This window comes from Lepidothrix coronata, unplaced genomic scaffold (assembly GCF_001604755.1).
Source record: "Lepidothrix coronata isolate B3197 unplaced genomic scaffold, Lepidothrix_coronata-1.0 Scaffold126, whole genome shotgun sequence".
NCBI lineage: Eukaryota > Metazoa > Chordata > Aves > Passeriformes > Pipridae > Lepidothrix > Lepidothrix coronata.
Window position 1 is genome coordinate 2615872 of NW_016690306.1, and position 21879 is coordinate 2637750.

At 43.9% G+C, this 21879-nt stretch overlaps 1 protein-coding gene across 1 annotated transcript in view; it reads right to left on the minus strand.

Annotated features, from left to right (window-relative positions):
- Nucleotides 1-235: 235 nt before the first annotated feature.
- Nucleotides 236-21879, minus strand: part of FBXO32 (F-box protein 32) — a 24761-nt gene continuing 3117 nt past the window's right edge. The window contains exons 2-9 of the mRNA XM_017826427.1: nt 21542-21654; nt 19787-19836; nt 19034-19126; nt 12033-12126; nt 10983-11167; nt 7315-7497; nt 6060-6203; nt 236-5369 (exon numbers count right to left, since the gene is read on the minus strand). Coding sequence (XP_017681916.1) covers nt 5280-5369; nt 6060-6203; nt 7315-7497; nt 10983-11167; nt 12033-12126; nt 19034-19126; nt 19787-19836; nt 21542-21654 — 952 coding nt within the window. The 3' untranslated portion in view covers nt 236-5279. The remainder of the gene's footprint in view (nt 5370-6059; nt 6204-7314; nt 7498-10982; nt 11168-12032; nt 12127-19033; nt 19127-19786; nt 19837-21541; nt 21655-21879) is intronic.

A 21879-nucleotide genomic window follows, 5' to 3' on the forward strand; every position in this document is an offset into this window, starting at 1 on the left:
GCAATCACTCCTGTGCTTTGGGTGAGTACAGACTCACAAGGACAAGCTGCATGTGAGCATAGTTTTTGTTAAGACACGAAGGCTCATTTCCCTTTGAGGCATGATGAAGCAACAGCTCTATCTGCTGCAACAACAAGCCAAGTTCTGGATGTTCCTGCAGAAGTCTTTGCTTACAGTCACCAAAAGCTCAAGGCTGATAAGGTCACCAACTTGGAAGCAATGAGACAACAAATTCTGTGGTTCACATTGTTTGAACATTTATTGCAATTCAGTGTCAAAAATGTTTTACAAAAATACATTACTGTCTGCACAGAACAGCTGTAAAAATCAGAGTTGAACATGCAAGGGAAGAGGAAAAAAGTGTGCAAATTTATAATGGAAGGATTTAACCACACAATAATATTAAACAGAAGTCTTATATAAGGGATGCCTTTCACTTCATATCATCTCTAGTTACAACTTTAAGAAAAAAAAACAACACACGCTCTCTTCCATATATAAGTACATATTTATAATTACTGTAGATTAGTTCCTAAAGATGAGCATATTTACTATTTCGAATTAAAATGCTCTCTTGGTAGCAGACCTGTTAGCATTCTGTGCAGCACATGATGGCTAAACAAATGCAAGTTCTACCCTCAGTTGCCCTCTCAGGAGGAGAAGCAGCAGCACTTGGTCAATAGAGGGGGTTCAGGCTATTTATGTAATAGAGACTGCATGTGTCAAGGACAAGATGGATTTGTTCTCCCTAGGGCCAGATCCTGCAAAGCCAATTTGTCATCAGTGAAATCACTGGAGGAAGATACAGAATAGAAATTAGGTGCTGGTAAAGACACTCATAGAGCCCAGCAGCCACGTGCTGACAGCTGTGTGAATGGCTGACCATGGCTTCAGAGCCTTTAACCAGCATCATTATAACCAGTGAGCTGAGAAAAGCAGTACAAGCAGAACACCAGAGTCCCAAACCTTGTACAAGGCAGTCTATACCAACCTGATCAGCCATTAGCTCCACAGGGCTTGTGTAAACAGGCCAGCTAGAAAGAAGGGCATTTTAATTTAAAGCTATGTCTTTTTGGCAAGGTGCTGATCTACAGGGAAGCCGTGCAACAGGTTTGTAAAAACAAAGGAGGACAATGCTGGTTTGCTGTACCGACCAGGAGATCAGTGTGAAACAGCACACCTGATTTGTTTGCTACACAACAGAATTTGAAATGTTCCTGCTCTAAATGAAATTTGAGCTACTGAAGGCCAAGGAATTTTCTGGGCAAGAAAAGCTGGTTTAGTACCTGCATATGTTCTAGAAGGTGACAGATTCACAAGAGTAACTGAAGTCAAACAGATATGGGAATACAAACAGTTTAAAACCCAGGGGCAAAGACAAATAATAAAAAATATATTCCCATATACAGAAAGTGGCAGGGTGCAATTAAATGTTTACATACAAAGCAATGTCTCCAGAGCAATACATATTTTCCTAATCACTTTACATAATAAAAGGATGTAGAAACTCCCACAGTTAAAAAAAAAACAAAAAAACCCCAAAACCCAAAAAACATAAGAGGAGGTACACACATTTTATGATCAAACTTTAGCATACCATAGTTAGTATAAATGGCTTAAGGTATGTACAGCTGAAATTGTGCCTCTTGAAATAGCCATCACACCAAAACCAACTCCAAACACCTGCCTCCTCTAGAAAGCTGAAACAGATCCCTGGGATCTCTCTCTTCCTAAGCCTCCTCCCTTGCATGGATCTATTTTTTTCTCTTCACAGCACCATGTTCTATGCTGTTGTACTAGTTAACACATCCTCTGAAGACAATGAGATTTCTCTGGATATGCTGGCAAGAGAAAACCCCGAAGAGAGGAAAAACTCTCCTTTTCTAGTATAAGAACTGATCCATGTCTAATGGGAATGCATCAACTAACTGGAAGGTGAAATGTCATTTGTAAAGAACATTCTATTATTTCCAAAATACAAGAAAAAGTCTGTTTTCCCTTCAACAACAGCCTTGCCACAATTGTCTTAAAATAAAGAGGTCCTTTTTGCATGAGAGCAGCCTTAAAACCATTCTGCCTGGAACCCCTGTTATCACTGTCAGTTTTGTTACTCTGCCATCCTCAGCCAAGCAGATGCCTTTGCACTGCTAAAATATTGATTGCTTTGTTTATAAATGGTTAGAGTAAGGTATTTGGATGCAACAGCATTTTGTTTTAAATACAAACTAAGAGGACTGAATTCACCACAACATCTCCCTGTACCAGCCACTTGAGAAACAATGAGTCTCCAAAGAGACCAAGGTCGTCTTTGACAGTTACTGCAGCAGAAGGGTAATGACTGAGGCAGTAACTGAATAAGGCTTATTCTGTTTCTTTTTGTTTAGCCTGTTTTGTTCTCCAGTACAGTAGTTGCTTGGTGTTCTGCTGGTTTGGACACTGACAGCAATATCTTAAGACCTCACACAAGCAACACACAAGTGTCTATGTATTAACAAATCATCTTCAGCACTCTGACCCTTCCAGTGTTAGGAAGTAAAAAACACACTAATTGAGGTAAGCTTTATAAATAGGAGCCTCAGTTGCACATGTCAGCACGACCCACACTCTCTGGGCAGAAGACAGAATAAACTCTTTGCTCAAGGCAAGTGAAGAGTTGATAGAGGCGATGGCTACACCTGAGACATTCCCCAATCGCAGCTCAATGCTGAGATTTTCTGTCTTGCTGTACAGGCAATGCACTAGGCCAGATTCAAACCTGAGTTTAACATTCATTCAGTGTCACCATCTCACAGTGGGTGTCATCTGCTAAGCACAGGTGCAGACTGGGCATAACCCCCCAACATTTCATACCAAAATACTCCTGCCTCCCCATCACAACAGGTTGGCTCACGATGGGTGGCAGACACAAAACTATGAAACAAACCAATCCCAAGTCAGAGCTGGAAACAGAAGATGCCAAGAGGGACAGATCCTCTCACTGCTGAAAAAAGGAGCTACAGGACCCTTCAAATTCAATTCAGTGGCAATGCTTCACTCACTTCACTTGCAAGTTTCTGTTCTTAGTGTCCTCACTCAGCAAGCCAGATTTCAGCCTTGTCTACTCACCATCAATGCAGTAATGAAAACAGAAACTGGCCTCCTTCACTCACAAACATTCCCCCAGACAAGCACAAGTTTATTTTTCCAAGGTAACAGCTTTTAAATCACTTTCAGTTGACATGAGTATGATCAGCAGGCTTATGCTTTCTACCAGCAGTCAAACTGATGGAGGGGGCATCGACACTAAGATAAAGCTCCCTATCCTGCACATGTTTTCTCCTTATCTCTGGAGACTGCTGAGCTCTGGGCCATGGCTAAGGGTGGCACAGGCTCTGGAAGAGTAAAAACTTGGATTTGCTGTTAGGTGGCAGGAGAAGGGAAGTTCTTGTCAGCATTTTCCTTGTTTTCCTCCCCTGTTCCCCACTGCTCCATCTAGAGGCAGCTTTTTTTCCCTTTCTGTGTCTCTTCCAAGAGTATGCAAAGTGATTTAGTTTGCAAAAATGCAAATACTATAATTTTTAAATACAAACAGTTGCAGAAAAGTGTTGAAAGTCAGTTATAAAAATGTAAAAAAAGGAACAGAATATTTAACAGTAATTAACTCAAGTAGTTCTTCCTGAATTGTCCTGAGTACTCCTCTTCCTCACAATTCTTTGTACATAATCACACACAACCCACTAAATATTTACCCTTCCGAGGTATCCTGCTTACATCATGCACAGAGAAAGTGCTATACAGGACATCTACTGGCAAACAGCAAAAACTTTCCACTGCAGGTTTTCAAATTGCTCTGTATGAGCTGGACGCTTCAAGCTCCACTGTAGGGAAAAGTGAAGCATCGTATGCAGAGGAGACAGTGAGCCAGATCACAGCCACAGCAAAGTGGCCACTTACTCCGTAGGACTGAAAATTTAGCTCTAGTTTAGGGTTAGAAGATCCCATAAAGCAGCTCAGCACTGGAAGCAGAAGGGATTAGGGTCTTTGGGTCTTTGCCACTAGCATGAAGAAGTAACCAAAGATGTGTCAAGCGCCCTGTTGGAAATCCCTTGCTGACCCCAGTCCTGACTACTAAATAATCACTCCCTAAACTCCAATAGTCTGAAAATAAACATGTTGCTGCCAGTCTTCCAGTGACTAAAAACCGCATCATTTCACAAGATTCAATGGCCCAGTTCTCCCTATATTTTACCAGCTCCCAGATGACTGAATTCACTTGACAGCAGTGGGAATACAGAGCAGTGTTTATGCTGGAAAACACAGGCTTAAAAAAAACAGACTCTAACTTTACTTGGGATTTAAACCAGTGCAATTCGCCCAGTGGAGCTGATACAAATCTACCTTGTGAGATTAAATCCAGTCCTTTGTTTCCCCTATAATAGAACTTCCTCCCTTATAGATAATAGTCATCCTTGTGGTTTCTCCTTTCCCTTTTACTTAGTCTTTCATAAAGCCAACAAATTTAAAGAGGATGGAGTAAAGTCTTAGGTATTTATATGGTGCCTATCATCTAGGCATTCAAGCACTGAGTAGAGCGAGAAAACTAATGTAAAGAGGTAAGCACTAGTACAAGAAAAGATGCTTACTATCACAAACATTTCCCTTTAAATCATTGTACAAAATACAAAAGTTCACATTGTACACTGGATTTTTGTTTGAAAGGTACTCAATCTGTTAGAGGTAGAAAGTGGTATGTTGCGATTCTGTCTTGCAAGTAGGCTAGAGTTCTATCCTAAGTATTTCAGAATGTGTCCTTTTAAAAGCATAAAAGTATTATTAAACTTGTCACAGGGATATTTTTCATAAATATTTTTAAAACGTCATATTTATAAATATGTATGCTAAATAAAACCAGATGGAGGAACAGTTCAACAGTCCTAGCCTCATATTGCTTTCTCTCTATTAGAAACAAACCAAGAGTTCTCAAATGGTTGTGGGGCAAATTCATTTTTAACTTCTAAAAGACAAAAAAATGAAGTTTTTTGCCCTGTATATTGTACTCTGATGATAAAAAAGGGACTCTGTACAACACACTGTATTTATACACCAGTCCTATGGAAGTCTGTATTCCTTAAGTGCTGCATGTCAGTGAGCAATTTCACCTTTCACCTCCAAGATCTTCTTGTTCCTTGACTCAGGAGCTTCCAACAAACACGAATATTTACACTATTTACAAATGGAGTGTCCAAGCTCAGTGGCATAAAGTGTCCTGTAAGAATCACATAAGCTGCAGTGACCCAAGTTCAGAACCTGAACAAGTTGATAAACTCCTGTGGTGAAAGAGAGGTGGAGCAGGTTTCTGGGTTGTTGGCTGTGCAGGGGTGATCAGTACCCTGGGAAAGGAGAAAACAATTCCATTTAGAGAGACTGCAGAAAGGGTGCCAAAGGATCAGTCAGCTTAGCACTGCCCCTCTGCCAGACATCCCATGTGCAAACAGAGTAGAGCCCAGAATAACAGACAGCTCAGAACTGGGCTTCATATTTTAGGGGCTACTGGCAAGTCGTGGGGGAAAAAAAAAAAAAAAAAGAAATCAGCAAAGATCCAATTCATTCTTTTCCTCTCTTCTGAGGGAAGAGAGGCTAGAGCTTGCCATCAGCTACAGGAGTTTAACTCTAGAGACATGCCTTGGATATTACCACAGAGGCCAGCAGATTTTTGTCCTGGGCCATTTTGTAGCCATCAGCTTTCACTCCAGCTGATCCTGTTGCCAAGACCTCCATGTAATGGGTGGAGAAAGCTGCTAGCAATGCCAAAATGATTTCTTGCAGGTAGCCCCACAGCATGCCCAACTCCCTCCCCTCCAGCCCCAATGGACACTACTCTTGTTCAAGATAGAGATGGGATCCCTGTGAGGCCCAAAAGAGAAAGGGTCTTAATAGCTGAGGGAGGACTAAGATGTTACAATTCACTAGGCTATGCAGGCAAAGGAACTGCAGGACCCTAAATCAGCTGCAATCAGAGGAAGCACTGGGTGCCCCATGGCTCCTATCCCAGTTGAGTCTGTCCCACCAGCACCTCTTACCTTCCATGAGAGGATGTGGCAGTGCCTGCACAGCTGCAGTGTGTCACCATACTGCTCCTTCCGTGGGTAACACCTTATAAGCTTGAAGTACATCTTTTTCCAATCCAGCTGTCCTTTGTCAGACAAGATCAGCCGTTTGCGAATCTTAAAGCAAAGATAATCATAATTGTAGCAGGTCAAAAAAATAATGATTTGTTCTTTCCAGCTTATGACATTCCCCTTTCCCTCACATGTCATCCTCACCAGTCCCATAACAGTTCCCTTGTAACACCAAGAAAGCTCACTCTTTGAATATCCAGCTATAAGCACCTTCCTGATGGGAACATACCATTATGAGGGTCTGTTCCCATTTCATGAACTTTACTGTAGGAAGCCTGAAACCCTGGGAGCTATTTCATACTACTTTGGCCACTGTTTCTGGCTGGCAGGACAGCAAATACAGTTGCATTTAACAGTTTCAGAAGTTGAAGTATTTTGCTTCTTCATTGACTCTAAGAGTCAGTGATTTATTACATTAGCTTAGGAGATACCCATCTTTCTTTTAGGGTTCATTAGTTGCAGAGGCTGGATTTGAATTTGCTTGTTAATAGGAATAACTTCCCCAAAGTCAAAGTCAGATCCAGAGTGAGTAAATAAAGCCGAGTCAGTAAAGAAATCTGGCACATAGCCCCTGAAGTGCAGAGATCTCCCATAAACACCCCAGACATTCACCCATAAACAGAGATTTTTGTTTGTTTTTAAGTTTAGACAAACCCACACGATTACCAGCCTGCAAAGGGCCAGAGATGTTTACACAGGTACAACGTGGGTAGCAGCAGGGCTGTTTTCCACATACCATTCCGTCACTCACAAAACAGCTCAGAGGGGATTTCTTGCTCTAAAGGGCAAAAGAGCTCATGGACCTCACCCACCCTCTGTGAGGTGTCAGTCCCTGGGACATCAGGGTGATTGCTGGAGCTTGCCTGCGTGTTTTCCCTGCACACGTGGGGTGAGGAGCCACTGCATGACTTGCAGTTTTTGCCACCTGGATTAGGTGAAGTTCCTGTAAGATTAATTCCTCAAGCTCCTATTTCAGGAATCATTGTTGTGGCATGTAAAATCCTCTATATAAATCATCTTCACAGCCATTCCCACGCCAGCTTGTATTATCAACACAGTCCTTAGATCCAAGAGATAGTCAAGTAAGAGTGTCCTTCCCCTGTGTGTTTGGTTGCTAGTGGGGTACAACAAGGACCTGATGCATCCCTCCTTGTACCTGTCTGTCCGTGAAGTGGTACTGGCAGAGTTTCTTCCATAGCAGCCGGTCTTCACTGAGGACTTGCAGGTCAGGAGCCACCTGACCAAGGCTAACCAGGTCCCTCCCATCACTCAGTCGCTGCATGATGTTCAATTGTAAACACAATGGCAGGTCGGTGAAAGTGGTTCCTTTAAAGGCAGGCTGGAAGAGACAGACAAAATTGAGTTACCAGGAAGCTGAAAAACCAAGAAATCCTAGCTTGCAGTAGAGTTACTGCTTTTTAAGCACTATTCTTCACACAAAGAACAAAGCAGCAGTTCCTTTTTCTGAATATAGAAGGCATTTTATACAAAAACATTTGACCTTCCACCCCAGAACAGTTTGAGATCTTTAAGGAATAGGACACATAATTGTATTACAATAGTTAGAAGCAGAGTTACAGTCCAAGCCTCCTTCACTCCTTTTTGTCCACCCCACCTCCCTACTCATGAAATTCTGCTCCCAGAAGCACCACCATCAGCTTTCACTACAGCAGGACATCATGGTATCAGCTACTGACCATCCAGATCTCTCCACTGTGAGGGAGATGAGAATTACTTCTCAAGTCCAGCTCCAGTTACACACATTGCTGGGAATCTCATACTTTTCTGACGTGTTTTAGCTTGTCATCACAGGATCCTGCTGTAACCACAGCAGTGGCTGGTGAGTACCCACAGCAGGATTTTTCCCTGCATGGCTTCTCAGGTCACTGCTGGCAAGGCTAACTTTTCCTCTGGGAACACTTGAAGGACCTGCCCCCTTCCCATCAGCTGCAGCCCTGGTTTTCCATGCTGTTCAGCCACACCAAAGCACATCCTAGCCTTAAGAGACAAAAGCCACTCCCATCCACCTTTGCTTGGTCTACACAGGATTGTTTTACAAGCCCACAAGGGGCACAGTTCCAGGAAAAATTGACCAAAATGGATCTGCAGGTCCTGCACTCAGCAGAAATCCAAGGCATACAGAGGAGTGAGGCATCAGCAAGGGCCATAACACAGGCTCCAGCTGCTTCAAAACCAGCTCCAGCCTTATTAAGGCAAACAGCAGCTTCTAGGATTGGGCCCCAACAAAGAAACAATGTTAGATAGATGTGCCAAGTTCATCATCTACCCTGCACAGAAATGCTGCTATTTTAAGTTGCAGAGTCACAGCACCCACCTCGCCTTTGGCAGAGCTATTAACTGTTTCAAACAAGCAGCACACAGACTGCCATCATCAGGGGAACACTGCATGAGGCTGCTTTTAATCATACAGTTCTGTCTCCAGCCATCCCACTGCATGTGAGACTCCATAGGAACAACAAGTATGCCTGTACACCAGCAGCTCCCTCCTGCCTGGACCACACAGCACGGCCCAGTGCCTGCAAGGACCACAGCTTTTCAACCAAGACATCAATTCTGGCCATCTCCACCAGCAAGGCAGATCTGAAACAACCCTTCCAGAAGGAGTGAACTGTCTTCACCATCTCCAGAGGACACTTCCTCCCATGACAGCCTGGGTCATTTTTTGAGGTGGGAAGAATGCGCTGGATCCTTGATGTCCACCTCCCAGTAATCTTCCTTGCCAGCCTGTATTTTGCTTTCTCCTGCACTCTCTCCACATATAAGCTTTGCTAGGGCACAACAGGCAAGAATAACCTCAGGAACTCTTGGGTCAGAAAAACCCCAAAGCTCATGCTTCTGCCTTTTTTCTGAGGAAACCTGTATGATTCAAACAAATCCTTACAGGTTTTCTGAGTCAGGGCCAAAAACTTATCGGCTACTTCTTTTCTCTCACAGTTCCATTGCAGAACTTTTCAAACATTATTTTTTTTGGAGAAAGAACACAGATTAGATCAGAACAGATTGGTATGCTGTCACTTTCTGTACAGAGGTTTGTCTTTTTTTTTTTTTTAAAGCAGCTCTAGCACACACAATATTTTGCAAATTTTTCTTTTTTAAAATGGTTTAGGTCTTGGGTGTTGCAAGACATTTCCCCCATCCAGAAACACCACAAGCACTCAGTGCACTGTAAGTAACTGGCTGCACAGAGCTGAGCTTGTTCGTCCTTTCTCTGAACGCAGCTGGTTTTGTTCTAGCTTGACCTGAAGTTATCTTCAGACACGTGAATTTTTTTTTTCCAAGCTCTACATCTATTTTATTTTTGAAGAGTGTCTCTAAACCTATATATAAGTAAGTATGCATAAAAGGCTGTTTCTTTCACGAGCAATATTTTGACACACTTTTGTCTGGATAGGCAGAGTTCTTTGGCATGCTTGTCTGTGTTTTGAATCCCAAGAGGGAAAACCCCACATTGTACTACTGAGCTGAGCAGCAGGAGGTAGGTCCTGACCTCTGCTGCCCTCAGGGCAGCAGATACTTGGGTGAAAATGCCCCTGGCAGTGCCCAGGCACTGCATGGCTCCCCAGCTCACAGCCCTAGGAGCCACCCCACCACAGGCCAGTGGTTCCCCTGCAAGGCAAAGGAGCTGCAGCCCTTTTCAAGAGAGGGACTCCAGGAGACACAGCAGAGGTGGGGCAGAGACCACCATCAGATAATGCACTGCTACTTTTGCAGCTCCTCAAACTCCCTGGGGACGTCTCACAGTTCACCTTCTACACCTTATTCCCTGCATTACTCTAACTGAAGGACTGAAGATTGTTTCCTGGTGTTCCCAGAGAACACAATCATGTAAAATTTTGAAAGCAGGCCCTTTGCTTATTCCTTTGCGAATGCCTTTCTGGTTGAGCCACCAGGGAAAGAGGTGATTTTTATATTCCCTCGGGCTATGCCTTGGTCTCCCTAAATGGGAATTTCACAGTTCAGTTCACTGCAGAAGAGTCCTACAAAAGGGAACACCAACACAGGTATCAGCACTGAGGAAAAGCTTTAGCATTTCAGTGCTCACCAGGCATCCATTTGAGGTGGAAAAAAAAAGTCTAGATGTAGTCCTGGGCAACATGTTATTGGTGTCCCTGCTTCAGAAAGGAGGTTGGACCAGATGGTCTATCCCAAGATCAAACCTTCTGTGATATGGAGCAAGTTCAAATTTGATTCCCATGCAAAGCCAGGTTAGGAATTTATCTAACACATCCTTCCCATCCCCACAGATGCTGCTGAAAAAACACATGTTGTGAAAGCAGGACTCGTCCAGCTGGAACAGGTAGCTCCAGACTATTGGAAGAATAATTGATATTTTCAGCCAGGAAGCATGAAGTTATGCAGCTATTTAGAAATTTGCATTTAATTTACAGATTAAACAAATCTAAAAACCTCAACTATCTGATAAACAAGTTTTGAAGTCAATTTCTCAATTCGAAAAAGACTGAGTTGACTCTTCATACTGAGGCCCTGTCTCTGAAGACTGAAGAGGGGGAGGTGGTTTCCTGCCCAGCTCTGTTCACACAGCACTTCACGGCCAGTACAGAGTCAAGCCACAGTCTGTGACCAGTAACCTCGAGCATGATCCCGGGTTATGTACATTGAGTTTGAATTAAGAGACGCAAATAATGCTAGGAATGCATTCAGTTATTTTGGCAACTCGAGGTCCTTCCACTCTGTGCTTGCACTGGGAGTACAGTGGGAAGCAGTCACCCAAACAAGAACTGCTACGCGAGAAGGTTTCATGAAGGAGTCACAATATTTTTAGCTTTCAGGATTTGTGCTTACCCTGGTGATCTGAATGTTGTTCAGTTGCTGCTGCCAGTGGAGAATGCTCTCCATCCTGTGTACCCACATGTTGATGTTTCCAACCAGGACAGACTTGCCAACCCGTTGAACTAACGTGCAGAGGGATGTGTAGAGGGTCTGCAGCAATTCCCGTATTAGCCTGATGTTCTGTTGATCTTCAAGGACTTTGGAAGAACAGGAAAGGTTAAAATTGGGAACTGTGAAAATCCTTCCCTGAATCTACATGTTTCTCAGGCAAGCCAAGTTATTTGCTTTAACCTCACAGGCCAAGAGAGCCAGCCTGTGCTTTTCTTTATAGAGGAAAGCAGTTAAACATTAGCCAGGCATAGCAGGTTAGACAGCAGATGGAAAGAGATCCTCCCAGGATAAGCAGATGAGATCTGCCATTTCTGCAGCACTTCCCATTTCCAGCCACTGGCAACCAGCCAGTCTTCCCCTCCAACATTGTGCGAGAGGTTATCTATGTGCACCTCTTCCCCATCTACCCCAGCTGATGTGCTGGGAGACAGCTCAGAACCTTCTCTCTCATTATGTGTACTAACAGGGTGCGCTCAACTCCCAGACCTCAGCCAGAGCTAAAATTCCATGAGGGAAGTGCCACATCTCAGCCACAATTCATTCCCCCAAACAGGTGAGGATACACCTCAAGCTGTCCTTTCCTCCATAGCAGTGGGAGCACTAGAGACAGCAAGCTGGTAACAAGGCGGCAGCAGAGACTGCAGATATGCCCAGCCGGGGGCAGGAGCAGCCAGCTCTTCTGCAGACAGAAACAGGACTCAGTAGGATGCAGAAGGGGTGGTAGCGAGGAAAGCTGGAGAAGGAGGAATCACCTCTCAGATACCTACAGACATTTCTTTCCACTCCCCTCAAGTCCTTCATTGAGGGAAAAGAAAGCAGAACTGCACTACAGAAATAAGCAGTGGTGCCCCTCTTCACCCATCTTGCATTGCCTGACTATTCTCAAGGATGTGGTTCACACAAAATACATCAGATTAAATCAGACTCCCCCTCACTGTTTCCGTTTCTTACCTTTCTGCACCACTTTTTCCAAAATGTTCATGTAGTTTTTCTGGGCAATGCCACTCAGTGACGTCAGCTGAGACTTTGCTATCAGCTCCAACAGCTGTGGATAAAAATAGAAGTTGCAAGCCTTAGAGCACAGAGATACCTTTCTAATCTTGACTCCTGGTCACATGACACAGCAAAACAGTCCAGAGACTTGTTTGCTGCTTGAATATAAAGACACAACCACAGAGCAAAGTAACACAAAGCGGGAGGAGAGCAGAGGTCAAATAATTAAACTCACATCAAAAGAGGTGGGGGAAAAGAAGAGGCATTTTAATTATCTTTGGGGGGGTGGGGAAACTTGATTTCATGGTTCAGAGATGCAGAGAAACCACAGAGCAGTGGTCAGACTGACAGCTGCTATTCACACCAAGGGAACAAACAGCCAACGTCACCATCTTTCACTGGGGCATAAACAAGCAGTGTCATAAGGGAACACGAGCAAATGCCTGTTTGGATGGGGACATTATTGATGGAGCATTAATGAGAATCAGACTCCACAATTTACGTCAACTCCAGGGTTGCATGGGTTTTGTCAGAATGCTGTCACCATGACAGAAAGGTTAAGTACTGTAGGAAAACCAAACTCTCCCTGCAACAAGCCCCTACTCCCTCAACATTTCCTCCCCTATTCAGCTATTACAGCTGCAACACCAAACCACCTTTCCCTGTGTGTCCTATTTACTTGTTAACCTCCCTCTAATGGAAATCTTGCTTTTACTTTTGATTAGGATTGACTCATTGACCTCCTGACTCATGTACAAGCTGAATACTGAATTTGGGCTGCAGTTGCTAAAGGAAGCATTCCCATGGGAAAGGATGCCCTCTCCTCCCCATCCCTCTGCCTCAAGAACAGCTGTGGAAGTTTCCTATGGATCATACTCTGCAGAACATGTGGCCTGGGATCTTAGAAGCCCTCCTCCCTTCCCCCCAGCATTATATAAATGCACAGACTGTCCACGTGTCAGTCCATTTGTTTTGGATGTACACAGCCTTCTGTTTTAATTTAGAAAGGAAAGGAAAAACCTTTTATGCTACAAATCAATCAACACATTACCGCATGACTGGCTTATTAATCCTTTATCATCTGCAGCTCCAGTATCCCACTGCTGGCACCACAGAGAGTCCAGAGAAGGTGCAACTACTTGTGTCAAGTAACTAAGATGGCTTTTGACAAGACTTGATAAGTCATGAGCTGAACTGTTTGCCCTGCTGCAAGAATGACAGGAACGTATCCAAAAAGTCACCGGCAGCTTGCCATGAAGCGGGGAGCTCAGGGAGAGGTATCACTGCAGCCACTCGCCTGCTCTGCTCATCTGGGGCACTGGCATGTGACTGCCACTTAGGAGCAGTGAAGTCGCCTAGAGTGACCGATCTCTTCTTCTGTTTAATATCCAGGCCAACACCATCATCAGATGGCTTTGAGTTTACATTCTATTAATATCTTGCACCTCACATGATCAAAAAAAATCCCAAGATGAAAAAAGACCTGTGCTAACTCCTGTGAAGGGCAGGCTGCTTGTTTTGGAGGAAACAAGAGATGCAGAAGAGTTGCGTAATATTTGGTGCACAGGCATCAGTGAATCTTCTTGCTATATCAGCTAAATGAGACCACAATAACTAAATACTCTTAAAAACAAGGCAGCTTGGAAGATGTTTGAAAAGTTTATAAAACGTCTTCATTCTTTGAAATACTGGATGAGTAAGTAGGAAAAAAAACCACCAGTGTCCCATAATAGTCTGTAATACTCTGCTTACACTAAACTGTTTAGCCTTCAGACCTTTGATTATAGTGATCAATTTGCCAGACTCCATCTGTACATTAGCCACACATGCACCCAGATCAGCTCTTCTGTGCACAAACAACTGCTGTCTCCAGATTGCACTGTTCTAGAACTGGCACAGAGACAGCTTTCTCCAGGCTGAGTGTTAGCAATATTGTGCCCATTACTAAAAACACCAAAATGCATGCAATGATAAGCATCATGTAATGTAATACCATAAGGGTTAGACTCCAGGGCCATTCCTCTCAAGAATGAGGATAAAAATCTCAGTTCCTTGAAGAGTGCTAAATTGGTACAAAATTAATTTAGCCAAAGGAACAGATTCAAATTTGCCTTGTCTGTGTTTATCAAGGTTCAATTTATGTTCAGTGAACCAGCTCAGATATCATGTGTCACCTCCCTTCTCCTGCAGCAATAAACACAGGATGAAATTCCATATGAAAACTATGTTGTGAATACTTCTAGGACTACTCCACTCCCCAGGGACCGCTGGCTGAAGCGACTAGCTAGCTCTCCACAGCAAAAGACATTCTTTATTCTTCTGTACTCATATACAAAAAACAGGTAAGCAATTCAGTCCATCTGTGCAACACATGCTCCAGTGCACTGGGGGTCTTTTAGTGTTGGCACAGGCCTGGAGTATGGTCTCAGTTAATGGACTGCCAAATTGGGGTCTATAGCATTATAAAAAAACTAAATCAGTGCTGCCACTTGCATAATACAGACTAAAAGCAGACTGATGAATTCAGATTAATGCTGAGTAGGGTAAAAAGGCTGGAGAGCTGCAAGCATGTGTTATGATGCAGTTGCATTAAGTCCAGCCCACGCTCAACTGAGAAGGACAGATGGTAGGAGAGAGTGCACAGGGAAAGGTTAAGAGCAATTTTAAAAGGTCTGCTTTTCAAAAACACGAAGTAATTGCATTCCAACTGATTTTAACTGGAGCTGGGAAGTCTACAACACCTCTGGAAAACAGGGCATTAGATCCCAATTCATTCTTTCAACTCCTCAGAAGTTGAAAAAAGGATGACCTGGTAGTTTCCTTAAAAAGAAGAAGAAAAAAAAATCTTCCTACACCCTTGCCCCTATTTTGTTTGCCATCAGAGGTGTGCCAAAACTACAGAGAAAAGGCAAGAGATGCAGTGGGCTATCCCAGAGCCCCTGAAGAGCTGGCAGGAGGCAGCATCTTCCACAGCAGGGCAATAACTCGCTCACTTCCCCATGAGTGTGATGAGGCTCCTGCTCAAACCACACCAGCAGTTGGTCTGGAGCAGTTGGTACAACGAGCTTCTCAGCTTCAGGAGCAGAGCATGTTGTCCTTCTCCCATAAGCACAAGGAAGAAAACAGCAAACAGTGCCATGCATGTGGCAGGGAACAAGGGCCCCCATTTCAGGGCCATGAAAGCACACTGCTGTGCACCCATGACTAGTGTGTGCAGCATTGCTTAGATCTGCTACAGCCAGATGGCACTTTGGCCACTGTCTTGGTTCAACACAGGGGTGTGCAGGCAATTCACACCCCAAATAACCACTGCTAGAGGTTTATAGCATATAGAGCCAAAAAATTCTCAGCAGTCCTGCTGCACTGAGCAGGGTGCAACCTTGACTCAAAAAGGGAAATGCTGTGTAGTGATTAAAATCACAAGTCTCAAACTACTGAAGTGTAAATCCCCCTTTGAATACCCCAAACCAGCTATAGGGAAGCTGGACTGCACTGTGGGGATCCATAAGGTCCCAGGGATTGGGGATGTGGCTCCTCACATCTGGACTGCTTAGAGAAAAGTATCACAATGAAAAATTCCTTCTCCAGCCCCACCTTACTCTCCCAGCCCTTCACTTTCTGTAGCTGAAATGTCACATTGACCATCAACTGAGAGGTAGAGCAAGAGCAAGGCGAGTTATAACGATTTACAGTGCAGGAGCTGACAGATCTCCATGAGATAGCATCCAGCTGATATTCTTTCAGGGCAGCATAAATCCAGAACACCTGGAGCTAACTGCTATTAAAACTTAAGAAACAAATTTAAGAGACTACTCTAGAAGGCTGCGCACAACCTAGATCATGTTATTCCAGAAGAGCTGTGCCCATGCAGCTTAACCTGACCTAAGCTTTTATGATCAGAAGCAGCACCTTCCCTTGAGACTATACAACCACCACATGAGAAGTCTTTCTGAAGGAAACAGCGTGCAAAACCTGCCATCTGAACAGAGTGTTCCTGAAGGAAAACCAACAACTTCTGGGCTGCAGGCAATTTGTCTCTGCTCCCATTAATTATGCTTACAGAATGCTTCCAGTCTTTTCATTAAATCTGTAAGACCAGAGAAACCAGGGCTGCTTCAAAGACCAACAACAGTTTGGGTCCTCTGGGTCAACCACACACTTCCTTACTAGCCCTGAAAAGGGAACACATTGTCCTGTAACACACAGGCAGATGCACAAGTTTGAAAGATCAGCAAGGACCAAGTTATGGCACCAATTCTTGGCACTTCCAGCACTATATCAGCAGACAATTAAGACAAGATTAATGTTGGAGGAAAATTTCTTTCACTTCAATTAAGTGAACTCACTGGCTCCGGCTGATGGTATTTGCCCATGAAACATACCCGCCAAGCTTCTTGCAGCTCACAACTCCTCCTCACTTGAAGGAGGTGCCCATTTTATGAGTGTACTTTGATTGTATCTGAAGCAGACACTTCTGTGACAAGGAAGTCAGCACTGAAGACACTGTAGCACTTAAGTTCAGAGAAATTAAGAATGGTTTGAAAAAGGCAAGTTGATGTTAAGCCTGAAAGCCCATTTTGCTATCAGCAAGTGATGCAGCTCTATAGGACAAGCTTGGGTGTAGCCAGCAGAACCTGAAGCCTGCAGCTGTTTCTCTCCTTTCTTTCCCTACAGACATCCCCATATTCTTTCTGAGCCTCTAACTCTGAACTTCCCTCCTTGAAAAGCATTTGCTTGATGAATTAAGTAGTGTGACATTAATCAGATACACCGAGCAATGGGTGGAACCAAAGAGAACGAGGGAGGGAAGGGAAAAATGTTTTGCCTGCCAAAGTTCAAGGCATTTTCCATGTGACAGATTGCTCATCTATGTGATCTAGGAGGCCTGTGACTTGCAGAGGACCATAAACATGATCCACATCTAGGCAGAGCTTTTCATGAGTAAATCTGGCATAAGGCGTTTTATGAGCTACTATCCACTGGAGACTTGGCTGATACAAGCCTTTCATTTTAAGAAGTCAGTTTTATATTTGATCCATTGTACCAGATTTAATATGTTCTTTAAACCGCCAAACCGCAAGTCAGCCTCAATTAGAAAGTTTCGTACTTCTCAGTAGTGCTGTATCTGTAAAACTACTGGGGGGGAAGCTACTCTTAAAAGCTCAGAAGAAAGGTGATTTGTAGAAACAAGGACACGTCAATTTCCATAACAGAACACTTATTTTGGATAAAAGGATCCCAGATCTGCTGTGTATCAAATCCTCATATCAAGATCAGCCTGAGCTCCCCCACCAAACCACACTGACCTCACTGAAATCTGAGTTTTTTCTTCCAAAAAACAATGGGACTTCTGCTCAGCCATTGCAGTCCCACAGGAGACACCCATCACATTGGGCTGAGCAGCAGAAGAGGTCATGTGGCACAGCATGACCTGAGGCCAGGCTTAGTAGAGTCTTTGGAGTTCTTCACTGCCATAAGACAAAGTCTGCCAAAGAGATACCTGCAGCACCAAAAGCAAGTTTTATTTTATGTTTCTTCTTCATATTTGACTAAATGGTTATGGCCTTGGCATGAATTGTTTCTTCCACAATAATCCACCTGAAGATGGCACAACTGTGTGTGTGTGTATGTATATATATATATATATAGATATCTATATCTATATATATATCTCCAGTATGAGGAAACACCGAGTACCTCAGCACTGCTGATCACCTCTGCATAAGGTGCAGGAAAACAAGTTGTCCCAAGATCAGCAGAGCTATGGCAGCCTGAGTTCACATGGACTTAGATCATGCTTTACCTCCCTCAGCATCCCCACTCCCTGCCACCACCTCTGCAGTGGAATATCTAATGATTGCCCTTCCTGCACAGCAGGTGGGTCATCACCCCCAATGCCTGTACCCTTTCCCAGGGTGACAGAAGTTTTCACAGGTGACTCGTCACCTAGACAACAGCTGAACAAACCGAGGTGAACCTGCTCAGATCACTTCTTCCTTAGACACTTTTCATGACATTTGACTCAAAGGGAAAGCAATACCAATGCTGCCTGCTCCAGAACCTAAAACCTGAACAGCTGTTGCCTCACCAGTGATCAGCTGCTCATGAGATGCGAAAAGGAGCTGTTTATAAACAGCCTCAAGTTAATAACAGATTTTTTTAAAGCTTATTGAATTCCAAATCTTGCTAAGCATTCTGAAACTCAAGATCAATTTGCAGATCACATGCAGATAAACATACAAGCACCCACAGCCCTCGGGACGGGAGCTCCCCCAACCATGACCTCCTCCTTGGCCATCCCAGGCCAAAACAGAAGCCCTGACCTGTTATGCAAAGCCAAGCATGGGGAATCTGAGGCTGATGACTCCTTCCTACCAACTAATGGTGTCAGGGCTAACCAAAAGCTTCACCCACTGAAACCACTGACAGTCACACAGGATTAAGAGCAACCATGATCCTTAACAAAGAAATTTAGATCAGTGCCTCCAAGAGGTTCAGCCCATTCCCTCATTCCCAAAATGCTCAGCTCCTCTGAGACTCTTGTGTCACTATAACAGAAACAAAACCCCACAGCCCTCAGACTGAAGCTTCCTGTGCAAAGAAGTCTCCAGTGCCCTATGGCCTCTGCAGACAGCCCTTTTGGGGCTACAGAATCATACTCAGAAGCCAAGCTTTCTGGGTTTTAGAAATGAATTACACAATTGAAAAGTAGTAGGAATGCTAGACAGCTTATCTACGTTATCACCACTTCCCCTCACCTTCATTTTAACAGATCAAAGACAAGGTTTTAGGCACCTATCCATTCAACTTCCATGAATTATTTCATGCAGCAAAGCCCAACACATGCACTTGCATGTTCAGACATCTCTTCTTTGCCAGTGCTTCCCATTATCCAACTGGTGCTCAGTTCAGAGCCTCCACCAGCCTCACAGCAAAAGAAACCCTGGCCTTTCACTCACCCTCACGACGTAGTTGAATCGCCTGGAGTCCAGGATAGCACTGGAGAAGTCAAGACGGTTGAAGGCTTCTCCCAAGGTGCAGTAACCATGGCGCTGAGAAGGAAAAAAGCCTGGGTCATGTTTTGGCAGACTTGAGTCGAGACAGAACCAGGTAGACACGACCCAAGGCAACTCAAATTGAGCTGCACAAACATGGGAGCAGCTGACAGCCAGAGGAGCCAGGCCTGTCTCCCACTGAGCCGCACTTACTGACATCAAGAGTGAGCAAGGTTCAATGGAGACTATGGTAGTTTCCCAAGAGTGACCCAAGCTCTGCTCATGACCCATGAGTTTATGGGTGAAAATGAGCCACACATTCCTAGGGTTCAATATATAGTGTGAGTTCAGAGCAGTCTCCTACAGCTGCTTCTCTCCATGAGTGCAAGTGAGCCATTGTGATGAATTCCAATGATTTTCCATGTTAGGACTGTACTGGGTGAAAGCCAAGAACAGTATTATGGCTTGGCCTGCAAATGGCTGGGTTTTTTAACTGAGGGAAGCAAACAAGTCATATTTTAAACACATGTACAAAGCCTTGTACAGCAAGCCCTGGATCCCCTGATAGGGGCTTAAAATCATTACTGAAATTCCAACCACAAGCCAGATCTTCCACTTATCTCTTAAGAGCTTCTGCTGATTTATATCAGCACAGGATCTTCCACTGCTTGTAAAAACCAGTAGAAAAGAGAACAAAGAACCTATGAAGGTACTCACCTCTTTTGTGCTTCCCTTGTGAACATAGATCCACTTCTCCTGGTGGAAATCTGTTTGGACAAAGACATTTTGCTCAGTTAATCTTCCACATCAGAGGGCTGGATCTCTGTTCTGCTCATAATATTCACTGTCTTTTAGTACAAATGAAGTTATTTTGTTTACACCACCACACTTGAAACCAAATCTAGCAACTTGCTGAGCTGCTTTGTTTCCATATAGCTTCATTTGAGACTGCGGCCCTGAGCCTTGGAAAGGGCTTCTGTTTCATTGACACAGCTCAGGACTGTAAATGTTTAATCTGCCAGCCACAGATATACCATGGCACCTCCTCTTCTTTGGTCCCAGACAGTAAGTGTGGCTGACAGCCAGGTTTTGTTGTTATTGATTTTATTAACTATTCATTACCTTGGTTACAGGCTTGGGATTGTATGTCAAATTTGAAGTTGAGCAAAAATGTCATGAGACACCAGGCATGTAGGAGAGAGCTTTTAGCAGTGAGGTCAGGCTCAGAGGAACATGCTTGTGCTTGCAGCTAACTTGCTAAAAAAGAAAAAACTATTTGGGACCAAAATTTTCCTATTTCTAATTGCCCCTCCCTTCCCTCAGAATGGGAGTTGTCCCATCCACTCCCCAAAATAACTTCCCTGTACCCACCACATGCTGCTAACCCAGTTTGCAGAAGAGCCTGTACTATAAGCAGTTATGCTGCTCATTCTCCCACTCTATTCTCACACGGGCTTTTGACCCTACTTCCTCCACACACTGGCAATTCAACAGCTAGGGTAAAAAAAGTTCTCCTCCTCACCCTGCTAGACTCCTTTCCTTAAAGTAAATATTGTCCTCCTGAAGCAACCTGTGAACCGACGAACTGAGGCTACTGCCTGGTACTGTGAACCCAAGGACAGACCCAGTCTCAGTTACAGGCACGCTGACCCTGCATCAAGCCCTTTTTAATGGCAAGTCACAGAAGAATCCAGCCAAAAACTGTCATGGTAACATTTGTTTGTTCAGAGAACCGAATACACTAAGGGGCCAACTTTTGGCATCGGTTTCCAAAATCCTGGGGGATGCACAATGAGCTAATAGTAGTGTGGGAATTGTAACTCATTTCCTCTGTGTCTGTTTACATTTGTAGCCTTCACATGTAACTCCAGTACCTATCTTGCAATCAGCCCAACACAGACCTTGCTGTCCCTGCAGGCTCCCCCGAGTCCTCCCACAGTGCACTGAGACCCCGGCTGCTCACTGTGCCTACAGAAAGATTTCAAGACTTCTATTGTTTCGAGTGAGCTGAAATCTTATTTCATTTTTCATGCACTCCGCACACAGAGATAGGATCAAAGCTTACATTCAGGACTGTAGCCTCCAGTAATGTAGATTAGTGCTCAAAATGCATATGGAAGGAAGAATAAATTTAGTCCGTTGTGCACAAGGAAGTCTACAGGGGAAAAAAACCCTGGAACTGGTTCATTTGAATGTACCATAGGAAAAAATTACCCTCCTTCTGACAAACACAAATGACAAAAATTTGAACACAACAAGCACAGCTCCTCAGAACAGGGATTACTAACAGGGGCATAAATCTTCACATTAAACTGTATCCAAGTTCTCTGCTTAGGTCAAACATGGGTGCAAAGCCCTTCAAGACTCTAGAAGAGTCTTCATGCATTGTGCAAAAGCCATAGATATGAACCATTTTCCATTCTTCTGCATCAACTTTTGTTTAAAGAAAGAAGGCACAAAAATACATCTTACATTGCGTCTTGGCTTTGTTATTCAGCAGGTCTTTTTTTCTCTTCTTGGCAGCAACATCATAGTTTAGGCTGTTGAAGAGATTCTCTTTGTTGTGATCATCCTTTTTACAAAAGCTGTGAATGACACAAAGCAAGGATTCTGTTTATTTCTGCAGTCTGCTGAACACTATGTTTCCTGCAAGGAGAGAAAATACACAGGTTTTCACTGTGAGCTCCAAAGCTGCCTCCTAGCAGGCTGCCCGTGAGAAGTCTGCACACAGTTTTTTGCATCCAGTAATGGTATTTTTAAATGAATCTCTGGTGCCTCATTTCTGGGCTAGCCAAGATACCCATAACAGA